This window comes from Lissotriton helveticus, chromosome 3_1 (assembly GCF_964261635.1).
Source record: "Lissotriton helveticus chromosome 3_1, aLisHel1.1, whole genome shotgun sequence".
Taxonomy (NCBI): domain Eukaryota; kingdom Metazoa; phylum Chordata; class Amphibia; order Caudata; family Salamandridae; genus Lissotriton; species Lissotriton helveticus.
The window spans coordinates 1,490,373,463-1,490,401,355 of record NC_136061.1 but is presented as its reverse complement, the minus strand read 5'-3'; the positions used below and the strand labels follow the sequence as shown (position 1 = coordinate 1,490,401,355).

At 45.3% G+C, this 27,893-nt stretch overlaps 1 protein-coding gene across 3 annotated transcripts in view; it reads right to left on the bottom strand.

Annotated features, from left to right (window-relative positions):
* The window catches only part of SLC37A2 (solute carrier family 37 member 2), a 928,549-nt gene that overhangs the window by 794,156 nt on the left and 106,500 nt on the right, over window positions 1-27,893 (bottom strand). For all 3 annotated transcript variants that reach the window (XM_078682149.1, XM_078682150.1, XM_078682148.1), the window contains one exon: window positions 16,788-16,878. In XM_078682149.1, coding sequence (XP_078538275.1) covers window positions 16,788-16,878 — 91 coding nt within the window. The remainder of the gene's footprint in view (window positions 1-16,787; window positions 16,879-27,893) is intronic.

The following is a 27,893-nucleotide window of genomic DNA, read 5'->3' as shown; positions in this document are numbered from 1 at the left end:
GGTCCCTGCCCAAACACCATACGGAACTGGCGTTACTGATCGAGGAACTCAATCCTGAGGCCCTCTTCTTAACTGAGACTTGGCTCCAGGTACAAAACGATCCAGCAGTAACATGGGCTATCCCCCAGGGCTATACCATCAAACGACTGGACCGCCAGTCGGGCAGGGGTGGAGGGCTGGCCATCATATATAGAGATACCTATACATGTCGTGTCACCTCCTCTACCACGTCAGCCTGTGAGAGCCTATGCTACGCGCTCCAATTTTCTCCCACTTTTACTTTTTCCGGCATCTTAGTTTACCGACCACCTGGCCCACTTGGCAATTTCGTCACTGATATGACGGACTTGGCAGCTAACCTGGTGGTCACCGGATCTAATCTCACCCTGCTAGGCGACTTAAACTTGCATCTCGATGATCCGTTGGATGGCGCCGCTAATAGCCTCCGCTCAAATCTTCAGGCATTTGGCCTATCTCAAAAGGGGTTCCTTGTAACACACAACAAAGGACACCTCCTGGACCATGTCTATAGCAACCTTGACACTCTTCTGGCCAAAGCACCGATTCCACTACCTTGGACCGACCATTTTTTAATCCCCCTTACCTGGCCTATAGGCACCCCCCCTACACCACAAACCCAGGAGAAATATTGGGGTAGAAAGTGGAGCTCCCTATCGCCCCTTAAATGGGAACAAGTCCTCTCTAAAAATCCACCTCAAAAAACGAGCAACTCCAATATGGCAGCCCTCAACTTTGACAATTGGATCTCTGAGACTCTTGACCAAGTTCTTCCGAAAAGCTATCGGCAAGCTATAAAAAGACCTAAAGTGGCTCCTTGGTATTCTCCCTCTCTTAGAACTCTGAAACAAGGATGCCGCAAAGCGGAGAGAGCCTGGAGGAAAGATCGCTCTCAGATGAAGGGTTCAGAATACAGGGCCACAATTAGGCACTATAAAAATCAAATAAAAATCGCCCAAGCAGAGTTTTATGGCACTAAAATCACTCAGGCAGTGAATGCTCCTAGAGAAATGTTTAAGATCGTAAAATCTCTAATCTCTCCTCCCCCGGAGCTCCCAGCTGCGGATGGTGCGCAGGCTCGTTGTGATAATCTTGCCACTTTTTTCTCTCAAAAAATCCAAACAATATACTCCCTGTTTCCAACAGGGGGGAATGACCTGGGTCTGACCTCCATGTCAGATTTCGACCTACCTCTGTCCTGCTCCCTGGCCACCCTTCCCCTCCTGGATCTTGTTTCTTTGGATACATTGGTCCACAAAGTTACCTCTGGATCCCCGAACGACCCGGCCCCCCCACAGACCCTAGTTAAAGTGATGGACACTATTGGCCCGCACATTTTAGACGTTCTTAACATCTCCATCTCCTCCAACTCTGTCCCAGCCCCATGGAAGTGTGCGATGGTCAGGGCCCTGTTAAAGAAACCAAATCTGGATCACAATGACCTGTCCAATTTCCGTCCAATATCATTACTCCCTTGGATGAGTAAATTGGTAGAAAGACATGTCAACAAGGTCTTGGTGGACTATCTGGAGTCTAACAGCCTTCTGCGTGTTTCTCAGACGGGGTTCCGTCCTCAGCATGGCACTGAGACGGCCCTTCTGGCAGTAACGGAGGCAGCCAGAGCCATTATGGACCAGGGAGGAAAAACAGCCATTATCTTGCTCGATCTAAGTGCCGCGTTCGACACAGTTAACCATGCCACACTATTACATCGTCTGAAGAACATGGGTGTGTCGGGCGCGGCCCTTGCGTGGCTGACCTCCTTCCTGGACGAGCGATCCTTTCGGGTGTTTGAGGGTGAGGGGGTTTCATCTAAGCATCCACTTAGGTGTGGTGTGCCTCAGGGTTCTTCCCTGAGCCCCACCCTTTTTAACATTTATATGCAGCCTCTAGAAGGGATAGTCCACCCGTTCGGTGTGCGTATTATTACATACGCTGACGACACCCAACTGGTGGTCTCCCTGGACCACCCGGAGGGCTCCTCTAACAATCTAGGCCCCTGTCTAGAGGCTGTTGCTAAGTGGATGCACTCTTCCCACCTCAAGCTTAATGGGGAGAAAACCGAGATCATGTTACTGGGCAATTCTCCTCTGACCAACTTAATTTCCATCTGGCCCTCATGTCTCGGTGTCCCCCCCCCCCCTAAGCCCCTGATAAAAAGCCTGGGAATTTGGCTCGATAAAGCACTGGACTTTTCAGCTCAAGCCAGCAAAACTGCCTCCACCTGCGTGGGGCTGATGAAAATGCTCCGCAAAGTGCTCCCTTTGCTCCCAATCCAGGCGAGGAGGGTCATGGTGCAGGCCCTTGTACTCTCCCGCTTGGATTATGGGAATGTGCTATATCTGGGAGCCCCTGCGGCAGTGGTCAACAGGCTCCAGGTCACCCAAAACTGTGCCGCACGATTGCTGTTTAACATCCCGCGCTGGCAGTCCGCCAGGAAGGCGCTAAAAGATCTCCACTGGCTCCCGGTGGCTGCCCGAGCACAGTTTAAAGCCATGTGTATTTTACATAAATCTCTTCATCGAACAGGCCCGGCCATTCTACATCCTCTAGTATCACCCTACATCCCCTCCAGAGCCCTTCGCTCTGGAACACTGCATCTGGCAACTTCGTCCAGAGTCAAGAGGGCCAGATGGGGCGGCCGCTCTTTCAGCCATACAGCGTCAAGGCTCTGGAACTCTCTGCCTGTGACCTTGAGAGAAGACAGTAACTTACAATCCTTCAGGAAGGCCTTAAAGACCCACCTGTTTGCAAAAGCGTACTAACTACCCGTAGGTCCGACACAGTAATCAGTCTAAAGCGCTGCGAGGCCTCCGGGTAGTTATGCGCTATAGAAATGTAATTTTTCATTTCATTTCATTTCATTCATTTCATTTCAGACTTCAGGTCTGTCATGAAAGAGGACATGAAGGCCTGTGTCACCGGTGGGGAGTCGGCGACCGGCGGTGGCACTACTTCAGTCGACACCGCTGCTCCTGCCTTGCCCCACATGGTAACCACCGAGGTGTCCTTTGAAGATGTCGTCTGATCTGTCCTGCCTCCTCTCCCGCGAGTCATGGTTCGTCGTGAACGTGGCACCCAGCCACCCAACACGTCGTTCGTCGTCTTTAGCTCGGCACCCCCTGGTGCTGTAGAAGCGTGGCGGGAGGGTGGGACCCCACCAATCAACCACTCCCGTGACAAGCGCCTTCTCCCACGCCGTCCCTTGTCTCCCAGATGGTGGGATACGTAGGCCCTCCTTTCCAGGGAGTCGCCGGGTGATCTCAGTGGTCAGCGGTCAGTGGTATGGGGGCAGTTCTCCCTCCGGACACGGAACGCTGCGGCGCTCGCCCTCCACGCCAGTGACTGCGCCTCACAAAGGCGGCCGATGTGCGGGCCGCTTCTCCACCTCCGTCACCCCCCCTAGTTGGATCTCCGGTCCCTCTGAGAGAAGGAGGGTTACTCACGATTACGAGGGGCCTCTCGATCCTGCCTCGGGTCGGGCCTCCAGGCCGCAGGGGGTATGTTCTCCAGTAGGTAGTGCAGGCCGATCAGTTAGCCACTCGTGAATCCCCCACCAGCAGGGGGGGCGCAGGCCACACGCTCACTCAGCACTGGTCAGCGAGCGAGCAGAGGGGCGCCCAAACCGCCCCTACGACCAGCCAGGCGGCGGCAAGTGCTCAAGGGGCAGGTCAGGTGCCAGGGGGTCGGGGGCCAAGGTCCACTCCGGTGCTCCTGCAGGGCCGCCGTTGCCGGGCGTTCCCCGATAGTCCCCACAGCCCGCTGGGAAGGGCGCCCCAGACCCTGACGCCAGTGAGAAGAGTCAAGATGGCGAGCGAGCCCCCGCCCTGGAGGACAAGATGGCGGGCCGCTCCTCTAGCGCGCCAACCCCCAGCGCAGCAACTCAGGGCGCCTCCACGACTTCAGGCGGCGGGGCAGCAAGGGTCCTCCGGATGTAGGTCACCAGGATAGCCCCCCAGTGGACAGTGGCCCCACGGACGCTTCCCCCGAGAGGCAGCTGGGCTTCAGGACCCTCTAAAAGATGGAGGGGTACTCACTGTTCGGAGGGGCCTCTCGTCCCCGCCTCAGGCCTCTGGGAAGTCTCCACCAGCAGTGCAGGCCACACGCTCTCTCCGCACTAGTCCAGCGAGCGTCGTTACGGCCACCCAGGCGGCAGCAAGTGCATGAGGGACAGCTCCAGTGCAGGAGGGGTCGGGGTCCAGGACCTACTCAGATGGTCCCGTAGGGTCGCCTTCGCCGGGCACACACCGGTGCTTCCCACCGTCCGCTGGGTCGGGCGCCCCGGACACAGGCGCCGGCGAGGAGAGTCAGGATGACGGGTAAGCTCCCGTCCTGGAGGACAAGATGGCGGGCGATTCCTCTAGCGCGCCAATTTGCAGCGCAGCAGTTCAAGGCGCCACCCCGGCGCCAGGCAGCAGGGGTCCTCCGGGTGCAAGGGTCCGCCGGGTGCTAATCTCCAGGGCAGCCTCCCAGGTGTCAGCAACTCCACAGGCGCGCGGTCGGGGTCCGCTGCACCTCCAATGCGGCCCCGCCGCCACTCTAGAGCCGGGTCCCCCCCGTAGGATCAGCAGCCGGGATAGAATCACGTCCCTGTCCAGTGGCCGCTCCGTCTATGGCGGCTCCACCTCCGCCGTGTGCAGGACCCGCGACCGTCAACCCCAGCCGGAGTCTGCCTCGGTGTGTCCGGTCGTGTCGCCAAGGTTCCCCTCACTCAAAGCGCCGCCCGCCAATGAAGCGAGGCCGGGACGCGGCGGAAAGATGGCCGCGGTGCTCCGTCAGCCGGGTCTTCAAGCTCGCAGCCACCCCCTGTAGCAACCTCTGCTTTGAAGCGGCCACTAAACGTGTCTTCACTCACTCAGGAGCCTCGCGGGGGAACAGGGACACCAAAGAAACCCCCGAATAATGCTTTTGAACGCTTATTAGGGAAACGGGGCGACGGAGCTCGCCTGAGATGCGTCCGCTTACATCGCCGCCGTAGCCACGCCCCCTATTGCATTTTTAATGCTTGTTGATTTAGTTGGCAGGTATACGGTCTCCACCAAGTAGTGCCGACACCACCCACAGATGAAATGGTTGCATGTTGCGGAGCACTGTGGCTTCTGCAATGGCAGTATTTGGAGTGGTACATTCCATTATACAACGCTGCCCCTCAAGTTGGCACAGTGTACCTGGCCCACCTTCTCCAATCAATGACGTTCGTCCAGGAGGCAAACTTTAGAATGGTAGTTTCGACAGCAGTGTTGGTTCTTATGACAAGCAATGTGGGAACTATGTGCCCATTTAACAGTGGTTTTATTTCCTTACAGGAAAATGAGCTGCCGACCCTACAAAGATGTGACGATTTCCCACTGCAATGGGCGGAGTCACTTACTGTCTGTCAGTGACTGCAGGGGGGGCAGGATGTAGCCAGGTTAAATCACACCTGATATCAGGAGCTCAGGCAAGAGCCATGAATGAATGCTCAGCGCCGATCTCCGCTCTGTCCCAGAGGCCCTTCTTGCTGGATGGCTCCTATGGCCAAGCGCTTGGGACAGGGTCAGCACCGTTCCCTGTTCTGTCCAATCTTTTTTAGCTGCACTACTGCTAAAGTTAGAGCTGCTTGTCGTCATAGGGCATCACCCTGCCCCGAGGGGCTCCCAAAACAGATGAGCGGTTAGCTCATGCGAGTTACACAGCACAAGCTTGGGGGACCTCTCTGGGTGCACAAGGACAGCTCCTTTTGGACTGGTCACTTCTAAAACAAGCGCTCGCCATTCCAGCTGTTTATTTATGCATCGCACTTTCACTAGTGAAAGCGCAATGCAAAAATAAACACGCAGCGCCCTGTCTCCTTTTGGGATGGCCCATCCGGACTGGATCTCAGGGCTTGTTTATATAACAACCTCATAAAGATAAGAAACTGCTTCACGACAGCCGTGAAGCAGGCAATCCAGTCCAGATGTGCAAGACCAAAAGGCGAAAGAGAGGCAACGCAAACAGCTCATTTCCAATGGCAGGCCACCGTTTAGCATAAACGGTGACGCCAGCCAATGGAAATGAGGGGCGGGGATTAAAGCCCGCTTCTGAAATCTCCTTCATCACAAGAGTTCTCGCCGCGCGCTGCACTGCAATGCTACACTCGAGACCTCAAAAATGTGTCACTGGCCTACTGTATGGTGTTTTTGGCCTAAGAAGGCACCCATTGCATATGGGGGCCGGGGCATCTTAATGAGAGTAGATTCCTTTCTGCAGCTTTCCCCAGGACAAGGGCTTTACATTTAGGTTTTGTAAAATACATAATTTCAGCAATGCAATGCATATTCTTATACGTAAGCAATCAAATTTGTGCACAAGTTACTGCTTTGTTTTAATATTGTGAGTATATGAAAAATTGTGTGAGTGAAAAAACCTTAACCTCTGAAAGTTGCACAAGTGATAATGCCTTGCACATGATCAGTAATCAAATTGTATTTGCAATCAGGAATAATATATTCATATTCAATATAAGATGTATATCAATTTATGCATTTGAACTTAAATACTTCCTACGATCTATTAATAGATATACCATTGTGCTTTACACGGGGGAACCATTTAGCTATGGTCCTTTGTGGTGTGAATAAGTTAGGCAACCAGTGCTTTTCAGTGTTCTGTAGCACTACATTCTCTTCAGACAAACACATACTTTTTTTATATAATAACAAGAGGAATGAGTAGAGTTCCCTAAAATTACCAAATAAGTACCCTAAAGATTGTAGCCTCACTTCCTTTAACGATCTAAGGCCATGATGATGCCACTTCCGGTGATGTTATTAAGGTCAAGGGTGTATGATGTCACTTCTGCAACCTCTGGCGTTTTGATAAATCGACGTCCATGGCGTGCTGATACTTTATATAGAAGAAACCTAGCTGTAGAGGAATAGAGACTGTACAAAGGAAACACAGGACAGAAATAAAAGTGTGGGAATGATTTAAAACATATTGCTTTTTGTTGCTATATTTCGCATGCCAGATGCCGAACTTTCAATTCCCGTGTAATGCGTGTATGTAAATCTGCTTTGCTATTATTCTGTCTGACCAAAACTAAATAAAATGGTTTTCAAAAAGTGTGGGAATGATTCTGTTCTACATAATGCACGTGTAGATAGAGACCTGCTGCCTGCTTTTTTTGTTAATTCTCTTTGTAGTTAATGTATTTGTCTTCTACTATCCTGGCTTCTTGCAGTGTGTTGACACTTATATTGTTCAGTTTTTAAGCTGGGAGTGGTGCTATGTTTGTTTATATTCTTTATAAATCGGTATTTTCAGCAGAACATAATGTGAGTTACAAAAAAATATTTTCATGGTTCACATGTTGATTTTTCCTGTGGACTTGGCACATTTTAGGGCTCTTAGAGGCAAGACGGACCACTGACATGGTTTGGCTTGCCCACTTCTAAGATAGAGAACCACAAGATGGGAGTGTGGTGACAGAAAAACAGTAAACGATTCCCATCAGATGAGTTCTTTCAGTCCCATGAGCTGAGAAAATCCCATAAATTCTACACACAGCCTTAGAAGCATTCGTTTGAACACATTTGTAATTAAAGCTGAAAATATGCATTTGCGTGTAGGAAAGGAGTATTTGTGGCTGTGAGACAACCGTGGGCAAGCAACGAAAAGAGAACAGAGCTGATGTTGGGCGAGGGGTTCTAACACAAAGAAGCCCAAGTGGATGGGCATCATTTGGAGTACTGTTGCAGACAGTAGGGAACTCCCTGGGAGAACTGAGCTCACAAGTCACTTTGGAAGCCTGGGGCCTATGTGTGCATAAACAAATAGTTAAGGGAGTGGAGACTACCCTTCATAGGAAAACAAGGGATTCTGGTTACTCCCTTCAGACCGAATAAGTATCCATTGAGTTGATGAGCAGCCAAATGATCTGTGAGTAGAGTCCATGTTCAGCCCATTGCAACCTTCTTACACAGTGTATCCCATCTTGAGCACCTCCTGTCCACTGCAACTATCCTTCGCATTGCAAAGTGGCTGCGGCAATGCTCTCCCAGGAGCGCGGAGCGGACACTGGACCTTATGAAAGAGGTACAAAGTAAGGTGGCCTTTGGAACACAAAGGTGAGCATGAAACGATAAAAGAGGCGGAATAAACAGTGCAAGGGCGAGGAGGGATTTCAAGATTACGCGCAGATGGTCACACATGTTAATGTTTAATCAGCACAAATAGAAACTGCTGTTAAGACTTAAATCGGAGAATCAAATAGAGGCAGAGTTTTAACAACAGTACTATGAAGAATAATGAATAAATAAGACGGTAAGTTTCTCCTTCCTGCCTGATTAATACTTTTGTAGGTGAAGAGAGCGCTGACGGATCAAGTATTTACAGTAGAACTGCCTGTCAGCAAGCACCTTATCTCATTTCAGGATTCCACAGAAACTGCTTGACCCCAAATGATCAGCTCATTAGCATTTTACATGTATGCTGGGAATTGTAGCCGATTGCATTAATAACTAATTGGCATGTATATTTAGCCTGACTGAGCACTGGAGTCAGCAGCTAATGAGGAAGGAGCAAGTTGTAAAAGATTGTTTGCCGCCCATATGTTCCTGAGGCCACCGGTTACACATATCCTAAGTCGAGATAAGGGATTGGCACGCTTTCTCTCCACAATAGGCACTGCTGGCTGGAAAGTGGGGTCACTTGTGAAACATTTGCAGCACTATTGCTTGGAACCTCCCCAGAGGGCTGAGACGGATCCGAACATGAACAGATATCTCCTGGGTCTCAACTCAAGCTGAGCAATGCCGTATTCAGTGTGAAGAATCAATCGATGGAACAAAAACAGTAGGATTGCCCAAGGCTTTCGACATTTTCGCGCCGTTTTCATGTTAACGGTGGCCCTCGGTCAGGAGCACATAACATCAGTTTAGCATACGGGATACATTTAATACCTCGTTTATTAAGAACCCAAGATAAACTGGGAGCGTGATACAAGTGACAGTCCTCGCTCCACTTGGTCGACATGGATTGCACGATTCTCAATACTGAGGTCTAAGGCACAGATTACGATCCCCGGGCAGAAGGAAAAATACACTCACTGGTGTGACAAAGCAAGTTTCACTCGATCTACAATGTCGAAATTCAATATTGCAGGGGTCTCGGTGTGTACGGAAAATTGGAAAGGAGAAATGGATTTAGCACACATGCCAATGACGTAACTGTCTCCAAAAACTGTACAACAGCTGATGCAGGGACCAAACCAGAGGAGAAAGAAGAGACGTTCTGAGAAGTGTGAGGTAACAGAACACGGGCAAGGAAACACACGTGGTCTTTGAGAGTAACTGGCCATTATTTTAGAATTAGACTGCAGGATCACGAAAGCAGCACACCCGGAATTTACTTCAGGGTTCAAAAACAGAATTATGATGAAGTCACAAGCATCTAATTTCCTCCTGAAGGACACAAGTAGCCAGAGTAAAAAACACGAAGGGCAGAAACATCATCTCGTTTAATGAGATAACATGAACACAACATGTTCAAAGGACAAGGACCGGTGTCAGCTCCATTAAGGCCCCAATTACAACTTCTGCGGAATATATTTCCTGGGTGAAATTCTGTTCCACACAATTTTAACTTGGCTGATTCGACCCCACACCTGGATTCTATGGTTGCAGGAACTTCAGAACCACATTTACGGCCTGAAAATGCATCTGCTAAAATCTTGGGAAAGGGCTGCAGTCAAGCCCCATTCTCCGCTCCCCCCTCAACCCTCTGCCAAAGAATGGGTGAAGTAAAGAAAGTAATACTCTCTCCCGCTAGGCATCATTCTTCCATTTCCTCCTCGTCATATTCCTTCCCTGTCCCAAAAATTAGCCTTTGCAGATATTTCACACCAGGTCTGAGCCAGTGGTCTAATTCTACATCCCCTACTCTCCCTAAAGAAGCGTTAATTACGAGCAGAATCGACCCCTAGTAATTCTGGGTCTGCACAATTATTCCCCATTCCAAGGGGTCCAACTCGTATTTGCAGATATTCCCGGAGGCGGTTTTGGTGGGTATCAGGAATTCTGCAGCCTGATATCTCCACACAGAATTCATCACTATGTGTTAAACGCCTCTACACATCACCTGAATTTCATTCACTTTCCCAAAGGAGCTGCACACGATTCCCAATCAAATGATGCAGAGAACTTGGCCTGCTAAGAGGCGGATTTAAAGGGACGTGGCCTGGTGTCGAAAACAGAGGTGGGTTTGAGCCCCTTGGTGCCATTGTGGAAGCTGGCGCCACTACCTAGCCTGTTCAACTATGCTTAACAGCCATCCAAAGCCGGATGTGGAGGCCTAACAGCTGCACTTTTATTTGGGTCCAGTGGTGAGCGTTGTTTCTCCTTCAGGTGCGGCAGAAGCCTTGCTGTAGTTACAGTAGAAAAGGAACAATTAACGTATGCAGGGAAACTGGGGGTCATTGGCAGAGCCTCATGGACTCCACCAGAGGGAGGAGGACTGCTTCACCTGTAATCATCTGTGCAGAATGCTGAGAAGCTGTACGGCAGGTACCGGGCGAGGCCGGGCAGGAACGAGGCTGGAAGTGGTGGACAGAAGATATCCGAGGAATCCTAAACCCTGAGAGACTGCACTGCAAGGGAAACTACCGAAAAAAACTGCTGAAAATAAAAAAAGTGGATTACAAATCCTAAACTCAAATGTGCTGCACAAAGGGAGGTTAAGACCCTAATGAGCAACATAGATGTAAATTCCTGTTTCACATTACTTTTGACCTTTTAGGGAGTACACTGGCACTGCTGCAGAGGACAGCATCACAGCTAGAGGAACTGGGGCCCTGCACATCACAGACAAGAAGCACAAGGCTTCCGGCACCTGGGGCTGGCAGGCGCCGGACAAGACAAAAGAAGTAGAATTCGCCAAGAGTCTGCAAAGGACTAGGGGGTATCCAAAGAGGTGAACTTACTGACGGCAGAAGGATTACACTATGTACATTTCCCACGAAGCAGACACAAGTGATGGCAAAAAAGAGGCATACAAACTCCACATCTTTATCATTATTTAATATCACTGAGTGCTCCCGCGTAATCGCAGTTCGCAGCAGGCCCCGATCCGCAGCACACAGGGAAAAACCCCAATGACGAAGTATGACACCAATGGGTAACACTGGTGGGTGAGGGTTTTATAAGAAAAAAACAAGATTTTCTTTCTTATGGAGAGCTATTGAAGTAATTCTCCAATGGGTTCCCCTGTTGGTGTTAATACATGTTACGTTGAGGAGGACAAACACAGAAATCCTCTTCCTCTCCCCCTTCTTTTTTTACTTTTTAAGAATTAGGCATTTTCTTGCTTAACCATCTTGAGTGCCTCTGCTACTTGTGGATTCACAGTCTGGTTTTAGACTGACAGGAGCTGTATGTGCATTCAGTCCAGACACTCACACAAAAGGGGCTGAGGTGTGCCCTGCATATGCTGATGGACCATCCTGGGCTAGAGCGATGGGGAGAGTTGTCACTGACACCTGAATAGGCGGTGGCTGCTCTGCACAATGTGGTATCCACCATCTGTAGTGAAACTGGACCAGGGAGGGCAACACTGGTTTTACTGAGCAAGAGAGACTTTCTAAACAGATTCCAAAAGGAACAAGCATTTACAGTGCAACGGTCTCACCTTTGCAAAAGTTAGAGCTATTGGCATTGTGAATGACAACATTTTTATTTATCTGTTGGTTTTGAAAATGGATAAATAAATGGCATTGTCATTTACAATGCCAATAGCTTACTCGCAAATGCGAGACCTATTGCATTTGCACCCACACACACAGAGCCACACACACACACACACAGCCACACACACACACACACACACACACAGAGCCACACACACACACACTCACACACACACACAGAGCCACACACACACACAGAGCCACACACACACACAGAGCCACACACACACACAGAGCCACACACACACACACACAGACAGAGCCACACACACACACAGAGCCACACACACGACGTTAGAAGACTATTTAGGCATCTGTATGGGTTTTTATCTTTTGCACTATAAAAGAAAATGTAAAAATATCTTTTTACCAATGTAATACTATGTAAAGTGTTTGTGTTGATTTCGGTCCCGTGGTGCCCCCACTCCAAGGTCTCTGCACAGAACATCCCCAGCCTTCGCACCGGTATCTGCGAAACCCTCCCCTTAATCTTAGTGGTTCTTTCCCACTCCCGGCCCCGTACCTGTATGAGACTCCGAGCTTGCACCTCGCCCTCTTTTCTTCCAGTCTACCATTATCAAAATTTGTGCGGGCTTCAGCTACGCACTTGCAGAAGGAAAGATGTACAACGAAGGCGTGTTAACGGTCCGTCGTCTGAACACACAGAATATGCGCATGCGTGCTTGAAACGTGGAAAGCTCATTACGACCATCTTTGTTCGGCCTTCAACTGGCAAACATCAGTGACAGAGATATGGAAAGAGAGAAGAGACCAACACCTAACTGTATACAAAATGCGTTGCGCTTGCGCAAGACAGAAGTGGTGGTTTACCATTACCTTACACTTAAATGATCTGGTCCTGAACTCTGATGCACCGGCAAGCAGCAGTTTTTGAATCGCAGCAAGGTACGTTATTCAGGAAAAAATGGCTCATTAATGCACACCTACTTTTTCAAGGTTTTATCAAGCAGCATCTGAAGCATCATCAGATTCCCGACCCCGGCAGCGGGCGAACGCAGCCCTCTTCTCCTTCGCTTTTCTATTAGGAGCAGACACTGCATTGTATACCAGTCCCCTTTTCAGTTATTTACTGAGTCCGAACCTAATAGGCTATTTACCACTACCATTTACCACCTGCTCTTAGCAGATCGTAAATGGAAGTGGGAGGAGTAAGACAGGCAGGTGGTTCACAGGTATAGAAGGGCAAAGCTGGGGAGAGCTATCAGCTCCCTTCATGCTGCCTGGCTACATCTCTGCCTACAATCCCTAATCAGTCATCCACACTTTTATTTGGTGCAGATTTACCAGCCCCTTGTAAGGAGGTTCTTATAGTGCAACCGCTTGTCTTCCGTTGCCCTTCCACAGTGCCTTTAGAGAAAACAGTAAGCCTTGTTTGGTTCCGGGTACCCCCCTTGAATTCAGTTATACAAAGCAGGATTTCTCTCTCGCTTCTGGTTCTCTCAAAGAATGCATTAAGACAACACCAGCTTCCGGTGAGCCCTTCCCCAGAAAACGTCAGTGTGAGACCCCATCTTGTAATGGGAGTGCGCCCATTTTCAAAAAATACATTTAACACCTTTTGGCTAAACACAGAAAACAGGTGAGTCTTCGATCACTGCTGCCTTTATAAAGGTTCTACTTTCCTGGAACAAAGAGATTTAGCAAAGACACCCTTCAATTCCTTCAAAACTTACAAAACCACACATAATATTAACAATCAGGTAGTAAAGACAAAATGCATGCAATATATGTCCACAAGTCATGTGTCGGAAAGGAGAATGACTGTTTGACTGATCGAGTTTGGGGACGGATTTAAGACCATCCAAAACTCCTAGGGACCGAAACACCTACAGCACAGGGTACAGCCTTCCCTCTAACGCCCCATCCCAACACTAAACTGGATTGAGGCGATAAATCCATGAGAACATTTCTGTTACAATAATAACATAACTGCAGTCAGGAGGTGTGGTATTACCCATGGTTTTGGGATTTTTGTTCCATATAAAGGGGTTAATTTGCAGTAATTACATAACTCAGCATTTGACCTGCAGTTACAAGAATATTTTTTTTTTAACTCCTGCGGAAATCATGGTTTTTAATGCTATGATGTAATATTACTACATTTATAATGCAGTATTACAGTCACTCTAAATCGGTAGTAATGTAAGATATGCTGTATTTACAAATATGCTTCACACTCTCACTGAATTCAAACAGAGGAAAGTCAGAGATGCCAGTGCCATTTTCTAACTAAAGGAGCCATTTATATAATTGAACAGGGTTCAAATATATAAATGGTACAGAAGATGTACAATGATGGTGAAGATTGTTGGAAACCAGCAGTATACTAGGCATACCCACTAACACCCCCAACAAAACAGAACATGGGCCCAATCCCTCCTTCCGCTTTAGACTGGGATCTGAATTGAGTTCAGGCACAGGTCATCAATAAGAGTGAAGAATTATGCAAACCCAGTTTAAATATGCGAATCCCACAACACCCTCTACCTAACTGCCTTAATAAAAAGACCAAGAACCATGAGGCAATGTCTATCACCTTTCCCCAATAACCATTAAACTCATTGTGCCATGTGAAATGCATGTGTCAGTACACTCTACAGTTACCTATAAACTTTAATATGCGCCTGTCACTGATTTTATAACCCTTAATTAATACAACACCAATTAATACTGCAACAACAACCGCCATAGGCAGGGACCCCTACGGTGGTACTTAATGGTGAATGGAAAATTAGATCGGTAAAAACCATAGGGTAAAGCCTCAATATAGATACAGGCCACATGAATGTATTTGCTCCCAATAGTCCTGATTTATAAGTTAACCCGAGCTTATTAGTGACCAGAGTCCAATTGAATATCTCCATGAAGTGGGCAGGGGACTTAATTATGTAATGTCAGGAACCCAGGGCAGATTCTAACACAATAAACAGGCTTCATTTGGTCGATATATTGTGGAACCATCATAAAGACAAAGCCGGAGCCTTCCTACATTTGCACCAGGGCTTGCCTCATGCAAATTATGGAATCTCTTTGCCTCTGCGCCCGCGCCGTATTACAGACACAAAGGCAAACAAGCACTCAGGCGGCACACAGAGTGTGCCATCTAGAAGGTGGTGCACTGTCCCTGTGTCCCCTGATGGCAGCCCTCTGGCGGGGTCAAAGGGGGTCTCATGGACTCCCCAGACATCTTGCAGGTGGGTGCAGTCACTGACTGCACCCGGCTGCAAGGGGATCTCTAAACCCCTTTAAAAGTGCAGTTGGGTTGCTGCCTGCACTGTGAAAACACAGAGCGGCTGTAAAGCTGCTGCTCCGTTTTTCACAGGAATGCCCAAGGGCAGCATGAGTTCGTAACTGCCCTGGAGGCAGTGCATTCATGGTAATAGGATGCATTTCCACTGTTCGCGCCCAAAGCAAACAATGAAAATGTGCATTTACCATAATAAAGCCCCTGGAGGTTGGCAGCAGAAACCCTGAACTCAGAAGCACAATGAACTTTAATATATCCCACATACTTTGAGTATAATTGACACACCTCATCACTAAGAGCTATAGATGGTGATGCAATGAAGGTAGTTATCTTAAGAACATGACTGTGTAAAACAGAAAACTACAGCACAGATCAGAGGCCGTATTACGCATTTTCATTGTATGCGCTAGGCGTACCTTTTAAAAGGTGCGATGGCACAAACAAAGAAAATGCGCCCTATTACAATGAATGCACTGCCACAAGGCAGCCGCTCCATAATTCCACAGTGCAGGTGGCAAATCCCCTGCACTTTTGAAGGGCGTTAGAGATTCCCTTGCACGTGGGTGTAGTCAGTGACTGACTGCACTCGCCTGCATGGGGATGTCTGGGGGGTCCATAGCTCTTAAGGGGTGCACTGTGAGTGAGCCCCCCCCGAGAGCTTGGTGGCGCCAGTGTCTGTAATATGGTGCAGGTGCAAGAATTCCTTCATTTGCATAAGGCATGCCCCTCAGCAAATGAGGGAACGCCACTTGAAGGTAGCTTTGTTGCTTTAAGTGCACCAGTGCTATCGGTTTTACTGAAGGGGACCCACAAGTGTCTGCACCCCATTCTGTAATATCAAAGTGCCCCAGGGGTGCTCAAAGCGGGCGCAAATGCCCGTCGCGGCCCTGGGGCACTTAATCTAATACGGCGGCCCCAGGATGGACAAAAAGGTCTTAAAAACAGAAATTGACTGGTCTCTCAAGAAATAAAGATAGATACTGCTGATAAAAAGTGTAAATTATGGAGCTTGTATGACAGACTAGATAAATACTCGTGCACATCACTCAGACAGACGCTACCCAGGGAAGGAGATACATCTGGGGTAACGCTGGCCTGGCTTCTGGGGAGAGAACATCCTCTTTAGATCAATAGATTAACACGGTGGAATTTTTTCTTACCACTCAGAGCTACAAACGAGATACTTCACAGTTATGGCCAACAGCTCTAACCAGCTGGCAGTAGTAAACTCTGACCACATTCAAGATTATTTATTTAAGGCTGGACTTCCAGTACTCTCGGAGGTCTGGAAGGAAGCTTACGGGCGTGGACGTCTCCTGGACTCAAGCGGTATCAGCGATTTGCAGAGCTTAACAGGAACAGTACATGAACAAGGTCACAAAGGAGTATTAGCTAACACTAAAGTGATTAAAGTCCAAATTGAATAAGAGGCATGCTTTATAAACAATCAGATTCATAAACAAGCAATTTGGTTTGTAATGTAATTAGCTAATTTGTAATGGCATCAGTACCAATTGTTTTGGAATGTTTCCTGAGCTGTCAGCACGGGGAGACTCAAGAGCTTCATTAATTTTAATGTAATCCTTCCACGATGTAATATGTACAGAAATAGAAAGATTTTCCAGTTTGCAGTTTCTGTGGACCTTCCTATTTTTGCATAGCCATTTCGATTTGTAATGGTGCATTTGTTTTCCATTGATATAGCTTAAGAGCTCTTCTAGCCATTGAAAGGATAAGCAGAGCATCAGCAGAGAAAATGTTCAAATAAAATATAATCATCAGTACTCATTATCTTACCGAAAGGAGCCCAATCACACCAGGTCGTATCATTGATAGAGGTGTTCCTGTGTGGCCCTGGGACATTAGAACAGTTCATGTGCAACTGACTCTAAAGAAAGAGAAATAAAAGAATTCATCACATTTCAATGTCTTCATCAATAATTTTTCTAAAATGCAACCCTATTTGGGTCTTCCAAACTAGGTCATTTTGCAGGCGGTCTTCCAAAATTCCTTCACAATCTAGGTCTGTGTTCTTTCACTTATTAGAAGTTAGCTTAATGTTACTTGACAGTGGTTTCCCCATGTTACATTTTAAGGAGTTTCCTTACATCCCATTATTGCATCTTCATAAGAAGACCATATGCTCTTGCACTCATTCACAGTGCGCTCCCTTTACCTCCAAGTTGCTCTATTATTGTCACCATTGGGTGTCCAGTGGCTGTTAGAATGATAAAATAAACCAATAATGCAGCTTCAGTGGGTCTTGGTGCCATTGCACCTCCTGCACCAACAGAGGCTACACTCCTGAGGGTGTCCACTCTTCTGACCTTCCACCAATCTATCCAAATATGACCAGCCGCATGTGTGTGAAGTAGTTTAAGGGTGAATTAAGCTATTTTTGTCAGCTCCCTTCAGTTCATTGTTGTCACTTTGTAATTCAATCAATCCCACAAAGCTAGAACCCGATTGGGGTCAGACTGGCACTCGCCATTTATTGGAATACAGAGCACCACAGGTGAAGGCGTGAAACAAGGAACAGCTTGCCATGCGCCACTCTTTTGAACTTGTTGGACAGCTCTAACTGAGCACTCAAACAGAAATTCCCCGGAGGTGATCGAACCTTTTGTACAGCATGTAGTACAACCCATACTAAAACTACTCCATCCAGGTGCATATTACTAAAAGGCAACATCTGTTTCAATATGCAAAAGCACACTCAAATTCCAACACTCAAAAGAAAACTTGAATGTTTAGTTTAACTCCATCCACCCGTTTCAAATGTCAACAGGTTGGTGGCAACATGAAAAAGACTTCCATGAGCATAGACACCTAATGGTCTAGTCTGAGTCTCACCTCAATATTATTCTATGTGGTAAATTGGCAAATGAAGGATTTCTAAACCCCTGTGAATTTGTGACGCTTGTATCAAGGGGTTTCCACAACAATAATTGTTTGCATGTTCTCCCGGCACTACTATAATATTGTCTTGTAATCTTGTATTTTTTTTTACCTTTCTGCAACCTATCTGAGAAGAAAGGTGGATATTCTCTGAGAGTCACAGGTTGAGTGCCTTTGCCAATGTATGCTGTTGTAATTTATGCGTATTATTGTGTTCGGGTTCCTGGGTGGTTTTCTGCAATTTCCTCTCTGGGTTTCCATGCAGCTTGGTATGAAATTACTGTGCAGTTGATGTTCTTGCTGGTGTTGTAGAAGTTGCAGTTAGTAGCGACTGCGTTGAGATGTATGGATTGCTAATAATAGTGTGTGGTTACAGTGGAGACAAAGTAGTGAATATGTTTGATCACTGGAATGGGTGATTTGTCGAGAGTTCTTTATGGTATGGTGGCCAATATTGCTGTGCTCCACTGAGTTTGTAGAAATAGTGGTGGGACAGATTTTAGATTAGAAATGTAATTGAATCACGTCAGCAAACCAGAGCGATATCCTTTGTAAATTGTCCTGCCAGTTGTGGGACAATGATGTATGATATACTTGATGCACATTACTAATTTCAGAGATAAGCGCTTGGTGGTACTCTGCAGTATGCAACACTTCCATCTCTTGTGTCAATGACTGCATTCTTGTCTTCAGAATTACCCAATATTAAGAAATACAACAAAGGCTTATCGGGTACTCCGCGCTCTCACTTCCAAAACGTGTTTGTAAACTTATACACAGAAAAAGTGGGTTTGCTCAAATTGATCCGCACATCTACTGACTCTCTAAGTTCATAGAACAATTCTTTTCTTGTATTTCACTTAGTAAGGGGTGTTCATAAATGGTGTTTTACACCCACCCACTGGGGTGTCAATCAATCTATGGATCCGAGAGATCCAGACCTAATATTATATACACTACACCCGAGCACACCCAATCATTATTTCTATGATCCAATTATAGCATGTAATACATGTTAGCACATCACAAGGAGAGTCCTTTCTCATCATCAAACCAATCCCAAAGAAGTCCTTAGTCCATTTTCCTGAAATTCCACTCCAAAAGAGCTCAAGCCATACTTCACAATCAGGTCTTGTGTACTTTATTTCAAATACAAGAGTGTTGACACAAGCAGCAGCCGACGCGCGTGTTTGCCCGCAGGGCTCTTTCAAGGCTAAAAAATTTAGTTTTGTATCAAGGATTGTAGTATATGACTATCATGCGCAGTTCAATGTATTGTTGATCGGTATTCTTTAAGTAATCACCTTCCCCTGAAGGAGCAACTGTGCATCTTCATTGTTGAAGAAAATACTCGGATATATAGATATATATATATATCCAGCTCGCAATTCCTGTATCCGTGCCCAAGGAAAAGAACGGCACTCACAGGGCTTCGTTACAAGGCAGCAGTTGTATTTCAAACAGACACGTTTCATCACACCGGCCCTTCGACAATCGAAGAGAGTGAACGCGCCCGAGAGAACGCCTTCACATTACAGAATAGGCGCCTGGACTTATCAAGGTCCAAAGGGCCGGTGTGATGTACCATTGGTTTACATGATACTCCAGATAGCGGCGATTATATATATCCGAGTATTTTCTTCAAGATGGTAAAACGTAATTGGGCCTCGCATACCACAATTACGTTTTACCATCTTAGAACAGATCAAGATAAGCTCAGGTATAGACATTAACACAGCATTAGCTCGCAGGGAAACTCACAGGATAAAAATGCTAGGGACAGTGACTCCAGGTGGGCTCAACGATCATTACGAAATGTTATGTTTTCTATAACATATATTGCATATTCATTTACATTTCATTTTGTACAGGATTTGCACTCTTTCTCGTCATTATTTTTTCATCTCCTTAATTCTGTTGTATTGCTCTTGTGCATCACCTCAGTGCCGTTTCATCTCAATTTCCTATATATTTTATGTTGCATGTAGGCTTGGGGCTTGAATCTTCACCATGATTCTGTATGTACACTGGACATACTGTGGTGTCCCTTGAGGATATCCACCCTGGTATAGTAGGTATACACTTCCTGCTTTCTGGAAGCACGTACATTTCACCATGAGCTCGTAGTATCTCACACTTAGGCATTACGAGTTTAATAGAAGTTTCGTATTGCGTGTGCTAGATTCTGAGTACACATTTTTATGATGTCAGACTCACATGGAGCCTGTAATGTCGTGATGGTCTTATTATTACTCTTGCATCACTTAGCGCCAGGATGATTTTGTCCATTCACTTCATGAGCGATAAAGTTTTCTCAGCGTTATGCCCTGGATATCTTTTTAAACGTGGTGTGGTCCCTTTAAATGCGCACAGGATGCTGGGTGTGAGCGTGAACTCCGGCATAGCAGAGAGTCAGAGGCAGCTTGCAACCGGTCCGCGGACTTACTTTCTCGTTTAAAACGGTGAGGACTCTCTCAACTTGGAAGGTTTCACTGAGCGTTTGTGTTACGATTGCCAGAAGTAAGCAACGCAGCGTCTAACTTAGCGTTTTGTTTTCACCATTGTAGAACACGGACATGATCGGGCGTTGAATACGCTTGGGGATTACTTTGGAACCAGCTGGGCAACTGCATGACCACACGATGAGGAGTGTTTTTTCTACGTATGGGGCTAGTTTCTAGAATACTTGCGTTTCGTACACGTGTTTTGATTATGTATTATTTTATACTCAGGACACACTACTCGCTTTGAGCTCCGTAAGGCATACACTTAAGCAGTTCGCCCACCGCATACTTACAGGTAAGAACCCCATTGCTTGTAATTTTTCCTGCACGCTACCCTACACGGTTTGGTAGTGGCACAGAGGTGTTGTCGTTTTTTGTTTCAAGTGACACATGGTAGCTCGGTAGAGGGCAATAATCGCTCTCTCCAAGGGAATTTCCTCTGTCTTCCATCACTATTGTTCACCATGAGTCTACGATGGTTCTCTGATGTTTGATAGAGAGCACTTTATAAAGTTCTACGGACAAGTGGCAGGCTTGTTGTACAGTATATGAAGTCACCGGGTTTAGGCTTAGCAGTTACAACTTTATTTGTATAAGTTTCACTTAGAAGCACATTACCTCTTTTTCTTTTATATCTTTTATCTTCAGAGCGTGCAAATTCAAATTTTTCTATTGTAAATGGCATTATATCGGTTACAATGCAATTCATCGTGTTGTAGGTTTCCTGTGGAGAACGCAGCTGTATATTCTTAGCCTCAACGGACCTTTAACATTTATCCCCTGATGAAGGGTTCAGCTTGGAACCCGAAATGCAATGGGACCTCTCTTGCATAATCCGTTGATTGTATTACATGTCTGATGTGGAGTTTGATGTCGCACACAGAATGACTTTTGTAAAATTGAAATATGCATTGGAATTAAGTGCAAAAGATTTTTCTTTTTTGAACATTGTCAATTGATTCCACATATTGCTTATGCCAAGTATGATGCATTATGGAATGATAAACGTACATGCCTGAGAGAGTTTGACTTCTTTTTGATTATTTTGACTAGCCTATTGAGACAATCTTTTGTCTAGCACTGTGCTCCACTCAGGTCATGGTTTTCCACAGCTCGCTTTGATCTTTTAATAAACAGAGAGATTGGTGGGTCATATCTCTCCTTCTAGTGGATGCACGCATTTTGAGTTAAAATTGATTAACGTTTTGATTTACTAGGTTTACTGTAACAAAAATCAGGTGTGCAGAGACACTTTCCATTTGTGTAGATTGTTTCAGGGACAGAGCATAATAGGTTAAATGAGTCTGAACATCATATTAGGGTACCCTTGCACCGAACACTTACTCCGCCCTGCATCAGAAATTTGTAAAGATTGTTGGTCATTTTTAGCCTGGTCCACTCACAGGAAGATCAGTGATTGCCACATAAAGGACTTTCAATTTCAACTAGTGAACAATCCCTACTGGTGCCCCATGACACTTTAAGTTGTCAATCTTTACTTTGAACTCTTTTCTCAGTTGTGCAGCAGATAGTGACATATCTGAAAACTTCCCAAAAGAATAATTTTCTGAGATTTGATATGTTTCATCCCTTATTGAGCTGGTCAATATCTGCTTTTTTATACAGAAACCTCTAAAGTTCACCAAGATAATTCATGGATATTTTGAATTGGAAGGTAGAATGGTAATAACACATCCATGTACCTGGAAGATGTCCTTAACTGCTAGCTCCGGGGTCACATAATCATTAATTAGATCTGTAAATAATTAGGTGACCATCTGGCCATTCTCTTGACCCACTGGGATCCCAACGAAATGCAAATTAGAACGGCGAGATCGGTTTTCAACATCTTCAAGCTTTAACTGTCAATCAGCTAATTCCAATTGAAACTTCAGAGTTGTAAAGTCTACTTTAGTCTTAAAGTCATCTAAGTCGGATACTCCTTGCTCCACTTGAGTGATGTGGGCTGAGTACCTGGATGTTTGACTTAATTTGGTCGTTTGTTTCTTTATGAGCCTTTTCCTGTGAGATTTTCATCAGCCTGGTTTCACCTAGTATTTGCTGCAATATCTCTTCAATTGGAGGGGATCGAGCTGGGCTGGCAGGTGCAATTGGTCCATTGAGGTTGGCTGGGCCTGAGCGGTGGTCAGACCCGAAGGAGGATTCGCTTCTCCTAGAGAAGACTGCTGCTGTCTTTTATAGAATTGTTCTTTTCAGAGGGTATGATTAAACATCAGTAGTAGCACACACATTGTCTGGGCTAACCATTCCCCCATACAGGCCCAAAGTCTTGTTCTGGCTAGCTACTTCATCTATCTCCTCCCTCACTGATCATTTGGGTCTAGAGTAAGTTGGCAACTTTGGTTTAGTGTAGCAGCATTTCCCAGCATAGGTTCATGAGAGGTACCATCCAAGTCTTAAGATACATATGCGGCAATGGGCTGAAAGATTAGGGACTGTGATATCGATTTTGCAGCCTTGACTAAGTGCTTCCCCAGGCCGTTATTACCTACTCCCTCTCACGACCAGCATGTAGGGGGATGATTCAGACATCAATGGGCTGACGAGACTAGTTTAATTAAGTCCTTCCATGAAAGTTACCTGGTGTCCTGGAGCTGCTATCCCTTTTCAGTTCTCATCGAGGAGCTGTATATTTGAACAAGTAAACTGCTGCTCCTCATATGAGATCTTAGCTCCTGGCATCATGGCAGAACCTGTATGAGTGCGGTGCATGACACCTTTCGCGGCTCTACCTGGCACACAAGATTTTACTGAAGGTATCATGCTAGTCGCTTCATTTGATTGGGAGGAGATGCAGTTAGACTTGCTTTCAGACTGAAGAGAGCAATATGCTAGTGTAGCGATTACCCTTCAAGGCCTACTTTGGTTCTACCTTAGTTTCGCGTATTAGATTTTTAACACTGCCTTTGATTTGCACAGCCACACAACACATTTGCTTTCATGCCAATTATTTTAGGAATATGCTGTACATGGTGTTTGTTAATCAGTGATTCTTCTTGTGAGTCAGTCTGCACATTTTGTACTAGGTTGCCTGGAATACATAATAACATAATGTTGTGTTTTCTTTGTTAAAGCCAGAAACAGCTCCTAATGTTTTAGACATAACACGGTAGCACAACTGCAGCTTTCCAACACAGTAGTTTTATCATATAAACTGTATCTCGTCCCCTTGAGGGCAGAAAAGAAAATTCCAGCAGAGAGACCTGCCCTGGAACGAATGAAAGCAAAGCCTGACATGCAGCCTTGCGTAAACTGAGTTTATACTCATGATGCGGACCACCCAACTATATACATCAGGTATGGGGTCTGTTGCCAATCCCAGAGATCGCTTCTATATCCCTATGTTCTCAAAGTAAGGGTTGGCTTAGACAGATAGATAATTTGCCATGATTTGGATGTTTATTTTATAGAGCCTGAAAGTAACGCTAATCACTTTTAGTTTAATCTGCTTAGTCATTGTAGCACATTTGCTTTATGATAAACTACAATAGTTTCCATAAATGTATTGTAAACTTCCTTTGCGTCTTTCTTTTGTTTACTAAGGGCATGCATGAATGAGAAACGAAATGTGATTTTCTGTTTCCACAGTTCCCCCGGAGACTAGAGGGTCATATTCTAGGTTTGCCAAAATCCCTTGTTACTCTCAGAAGGTTAGGAGTTCAGGTGAGGCACTGTGAGCTAGCCAGAACTTGGGCTGACAGTTACAGTTGTTGTAGAGAGACTGAGTCCCTACATTGTGACGTCCTGTCATCCCAAGGCACAGTTCTGCTTACCAGCAGCATCCCTGCGACATGGCGCTATCAATGATTGATTAGGTACTACTTATTTAACTGGTCTGCTGAGTAGTACTTGTGCATACCTACAGAAACGTCTGTGGCATAAGGGATCAATACTCCACAATATTTTAGGAAGCACCTAATTTTTCTGTTGGTTGTTCAAGCTTGAACCTTTAAAAGGATTAGCCATATTAGTGTTTGCATTTTGTTTCCATTACTGTTTTATTATTGGTGCAGCCCCAGCCTACACCTATTGCTGACATTTGCAGACCTGCTCTCCATGCACATTTGATTTTACATGGCCTTGGCACTGTAGGCGGTGACATTCTTCGTGATTGAAGCCAAGGATGCCTATTGCTTGGAAGTCTTTTCTTTTTCTGTAAATTTTTCAGCTGTGGATGCTAATAAAGGCACACTTCATGAATACACTAATGTCGCACCACCACAACAATACAGAGCTTATCAGCTCTTAGAAATTCCACTTTCACATTGGGAACATCATAATTGGTTCTGTAGTGCCCTACTATACATACTTCTTCATGTACGCACATATCCCCTTATTAATAAAAGAGTCATCTAGCCAGCGTTAGCTGGTTATACTGTTGTGTAGTTTCCACCAATTAGTAGGAACTGAACATTCTGGACGACAAACATAGGATGGTGCCAGACTGATTCCATGTGCCCATACAGTGTATGTTGTCCCTTGGACCAGCTAGCTCGCAGTGCCACTGCAAACCCCCAAACCTAAACAGGGAGCAAACAGTTCTGGCAACCACTGAACATGAAAACTCTGTTCCTCCAGGAACTGTGGTGACAGACTTCAAACGTGTTGTTCAGTCACGTGTGCCTTCTTTTGCTCAGAGAAATATACAAAGAATACACTGAGGTGTGTTTTCAATTTTTATTGAACCATAGTGAATCTTGCATAGAAAAAGTTGGCTGCAATGATTGATAGACAGAAGTAGACAAGAGTTATACTAAATGACAGAACAGTGAGCAAAATAAATAGCTCCACCATTTTATCAAGACAACTTATATATGCATACATATAGAATATTATAACTATGTATCATACTGCTTTGATACAGAACCCATACCTATGTGTTTTAGGGTGCAGATGTAGGTTTTGCCAAGAAACCTCCACCTGAGAGGTTACCCCATTACCTAATGTAAGACCCCGTGTTGGTGACAAACTAGACACCTCTCACGGCGAAAGTTTTGGCATGCAGCAACCCCTCGAAGTCTGCAGAAGTGTCTCTTCTGATTATGTTAGGAAACAAAAAGGTTATATATAGAAAACGGTATCCTTATCTTGGGCCGAGATTGTGATTGGGCAGCCATTGTTTGCATTCCACAGATAGCTGCATAGTAATATGGACGTAATAAGAAAACACATTTGTGTCACACACGCAAGACCTTGTCTCTAATGCCAAAGAAGTACGATAGTATTCTCACCAAGTGTTCCATGTCAGCAAGGTCAGTATTTCCAAGAAACTAGTACAAGAGTCATGAATGCAAAAGGTCTATTTGGCAAAGAGAAGGCAACTTTAGGAAAGGACTGTGTACATGTAAAAATGGCATCCAATTCCTTCCGGGCCTACCTCGGGCACAGGACAATACACACCTTTCCATAATTTATAAAATCTCAATGCTAATGAGCTAGTACAGTTGTACAATGGTCTAGGTAGACTATATAGATGCTAAACCCAATTTATTTTGCACACCTTGATGGCTGTCCCAGCAAGGGCAGCTTTGGCAGAGCAACCTCAGTTGCCTGCAGTACCAACAATAAGTCCTGCAATTATTAATTCAATTATGAGTAAAATTCCCACAAACTGAGGAAATTATTTTTTGCATAGACCAAAATAGTGATCCAATTGAAGCAGTGTTTCTCATTACGGGACTACAAGACAAGCACAGAATATTGAGTATGTGCTTACCCCATGGAATGGTTCCCTAAATAGGTGACTAACACTTGGGGCACAGACTTTGCTGCAGTCTATACCATCATGTATGGTATGTTATCTAAGTCAGTCTTTGGGGAGGTGTTAAAACAAATACAGAACAAACGCAGGGCAGCTGCCGCCCTGGATTTGGGCTGAAATCAATGGGAAACTTTCCTGTGGTCTTCTCAATGATTCTGTCAAACATTAAAGGTGAAGCAGCATCTTTGGTTATACGCCAGAATCTCGCGCAGGTTGCACCAGTCAATCTGAAGTATATACTTCTATAGGTCGCAATAATTTGGGAGCCATAAGATACTGGGTGAATGCCTACCAACAGACCCCCAAATTTGTCCTGTTGGGAATACCCAAGGAGGTGGAGGTAACAAGAAGCAAACTTCTCTTCGACAATCTGGATCTCATGGTGTCAAAGCAAGATGTGGCCTAGTGGCAGGTGGTGAAATTTGAAAGTAGTGAGGCGTAAACGTTGAGCATAACTTTTATGTAGCGAGTGATGTGAACAAGTTCAACGAACCAACCTGAAAAAAGGGAGAGTCCCTCCCCAGAGAAAGAAATGAAAAAAAGATTGGCAAATGGTGTATTTTAAAGCAAATTAATGTAGCGATAAAGCAAGGCTTATAAAGCACTGGGAATGTATAGTCCTGAAGTATTAAACACATTAAAAACGGTCCCATTCAACAGCATGACAACTTTAGCCCTTTAAAATGTATGCTTGGCCAGGGTCTTGCATTGCATGCTGCATTAACCTTGGAAAATACGCTCTAACCATAATTCAAGAAGCACCCACAGCTGCTGACTGCAACCAGTCATATAAAAATATGTACAGACAGGTCTTTAAGTGAGATGAAAAAAGTGGGGTCTCTCTAAAATTGAACATGTCAAATACATTTCTGATATTCTCATAGTGTGCCACCTGACCGGAATTTTGATTTCTCTCTGAGAAGTAATTGTATCCAGATAAATGACACAATAACTGACATACACCTAAAGCCTGTCAGTATGATTGGTTTTGTCAATGGGTGTTACCGGTTTGAGATAAATGAGTAACAATGATTTGTTATAAATAATTAACATTGGTAATGTTTCAATTCTGAAACTGTAAGTCTGTGACTTTAATTGCATTGAGGCCCATGGGAGGAATTTAGGCCTTCAATTATGTGCTCTCCGTTAGATATGGTTTTTTTAAAACATATTTTATTAGCTTTTTATGTTTTGGATCATACAACTTATGACATATTGGCACAATGCTGTTTTGCTCATTTGTGGTATTTACACCGTCTGGTCTACTACGTTTGTAATTACAGTATTGATATATTAACATTAACAGTAATCCTTCATATGTACAAGTCATAGTACGTATTTTATGCCATGTGCTTTACGGTTTATAATGCATTATAAATTCACCGTTTCTAGCTAACCCCTTTTAACTCCCCCCACCCCGAACTTTCAGACTGCAGTATTCAATCTGTGACACATCGGTAGAACCATCATCAACTTTTTCACAGTTGTATCTCATATAGGTATATATATATATATATACAATTTCACCTTTATTACACGTAACTATAACTACAAGGCACGGGCGACGTATTTGACCATATCTGGAAAGCTCTTTAATCATTCTGTTCTATGTCGGCTGCCTTCAATTCTACCAGCATAACTTCCCAGTCCAACGATATCGGTATTTTGCGTAACCCTCTTATTTCTTCCCTGCCCAATATTGCACCTTCTGCACTGCTC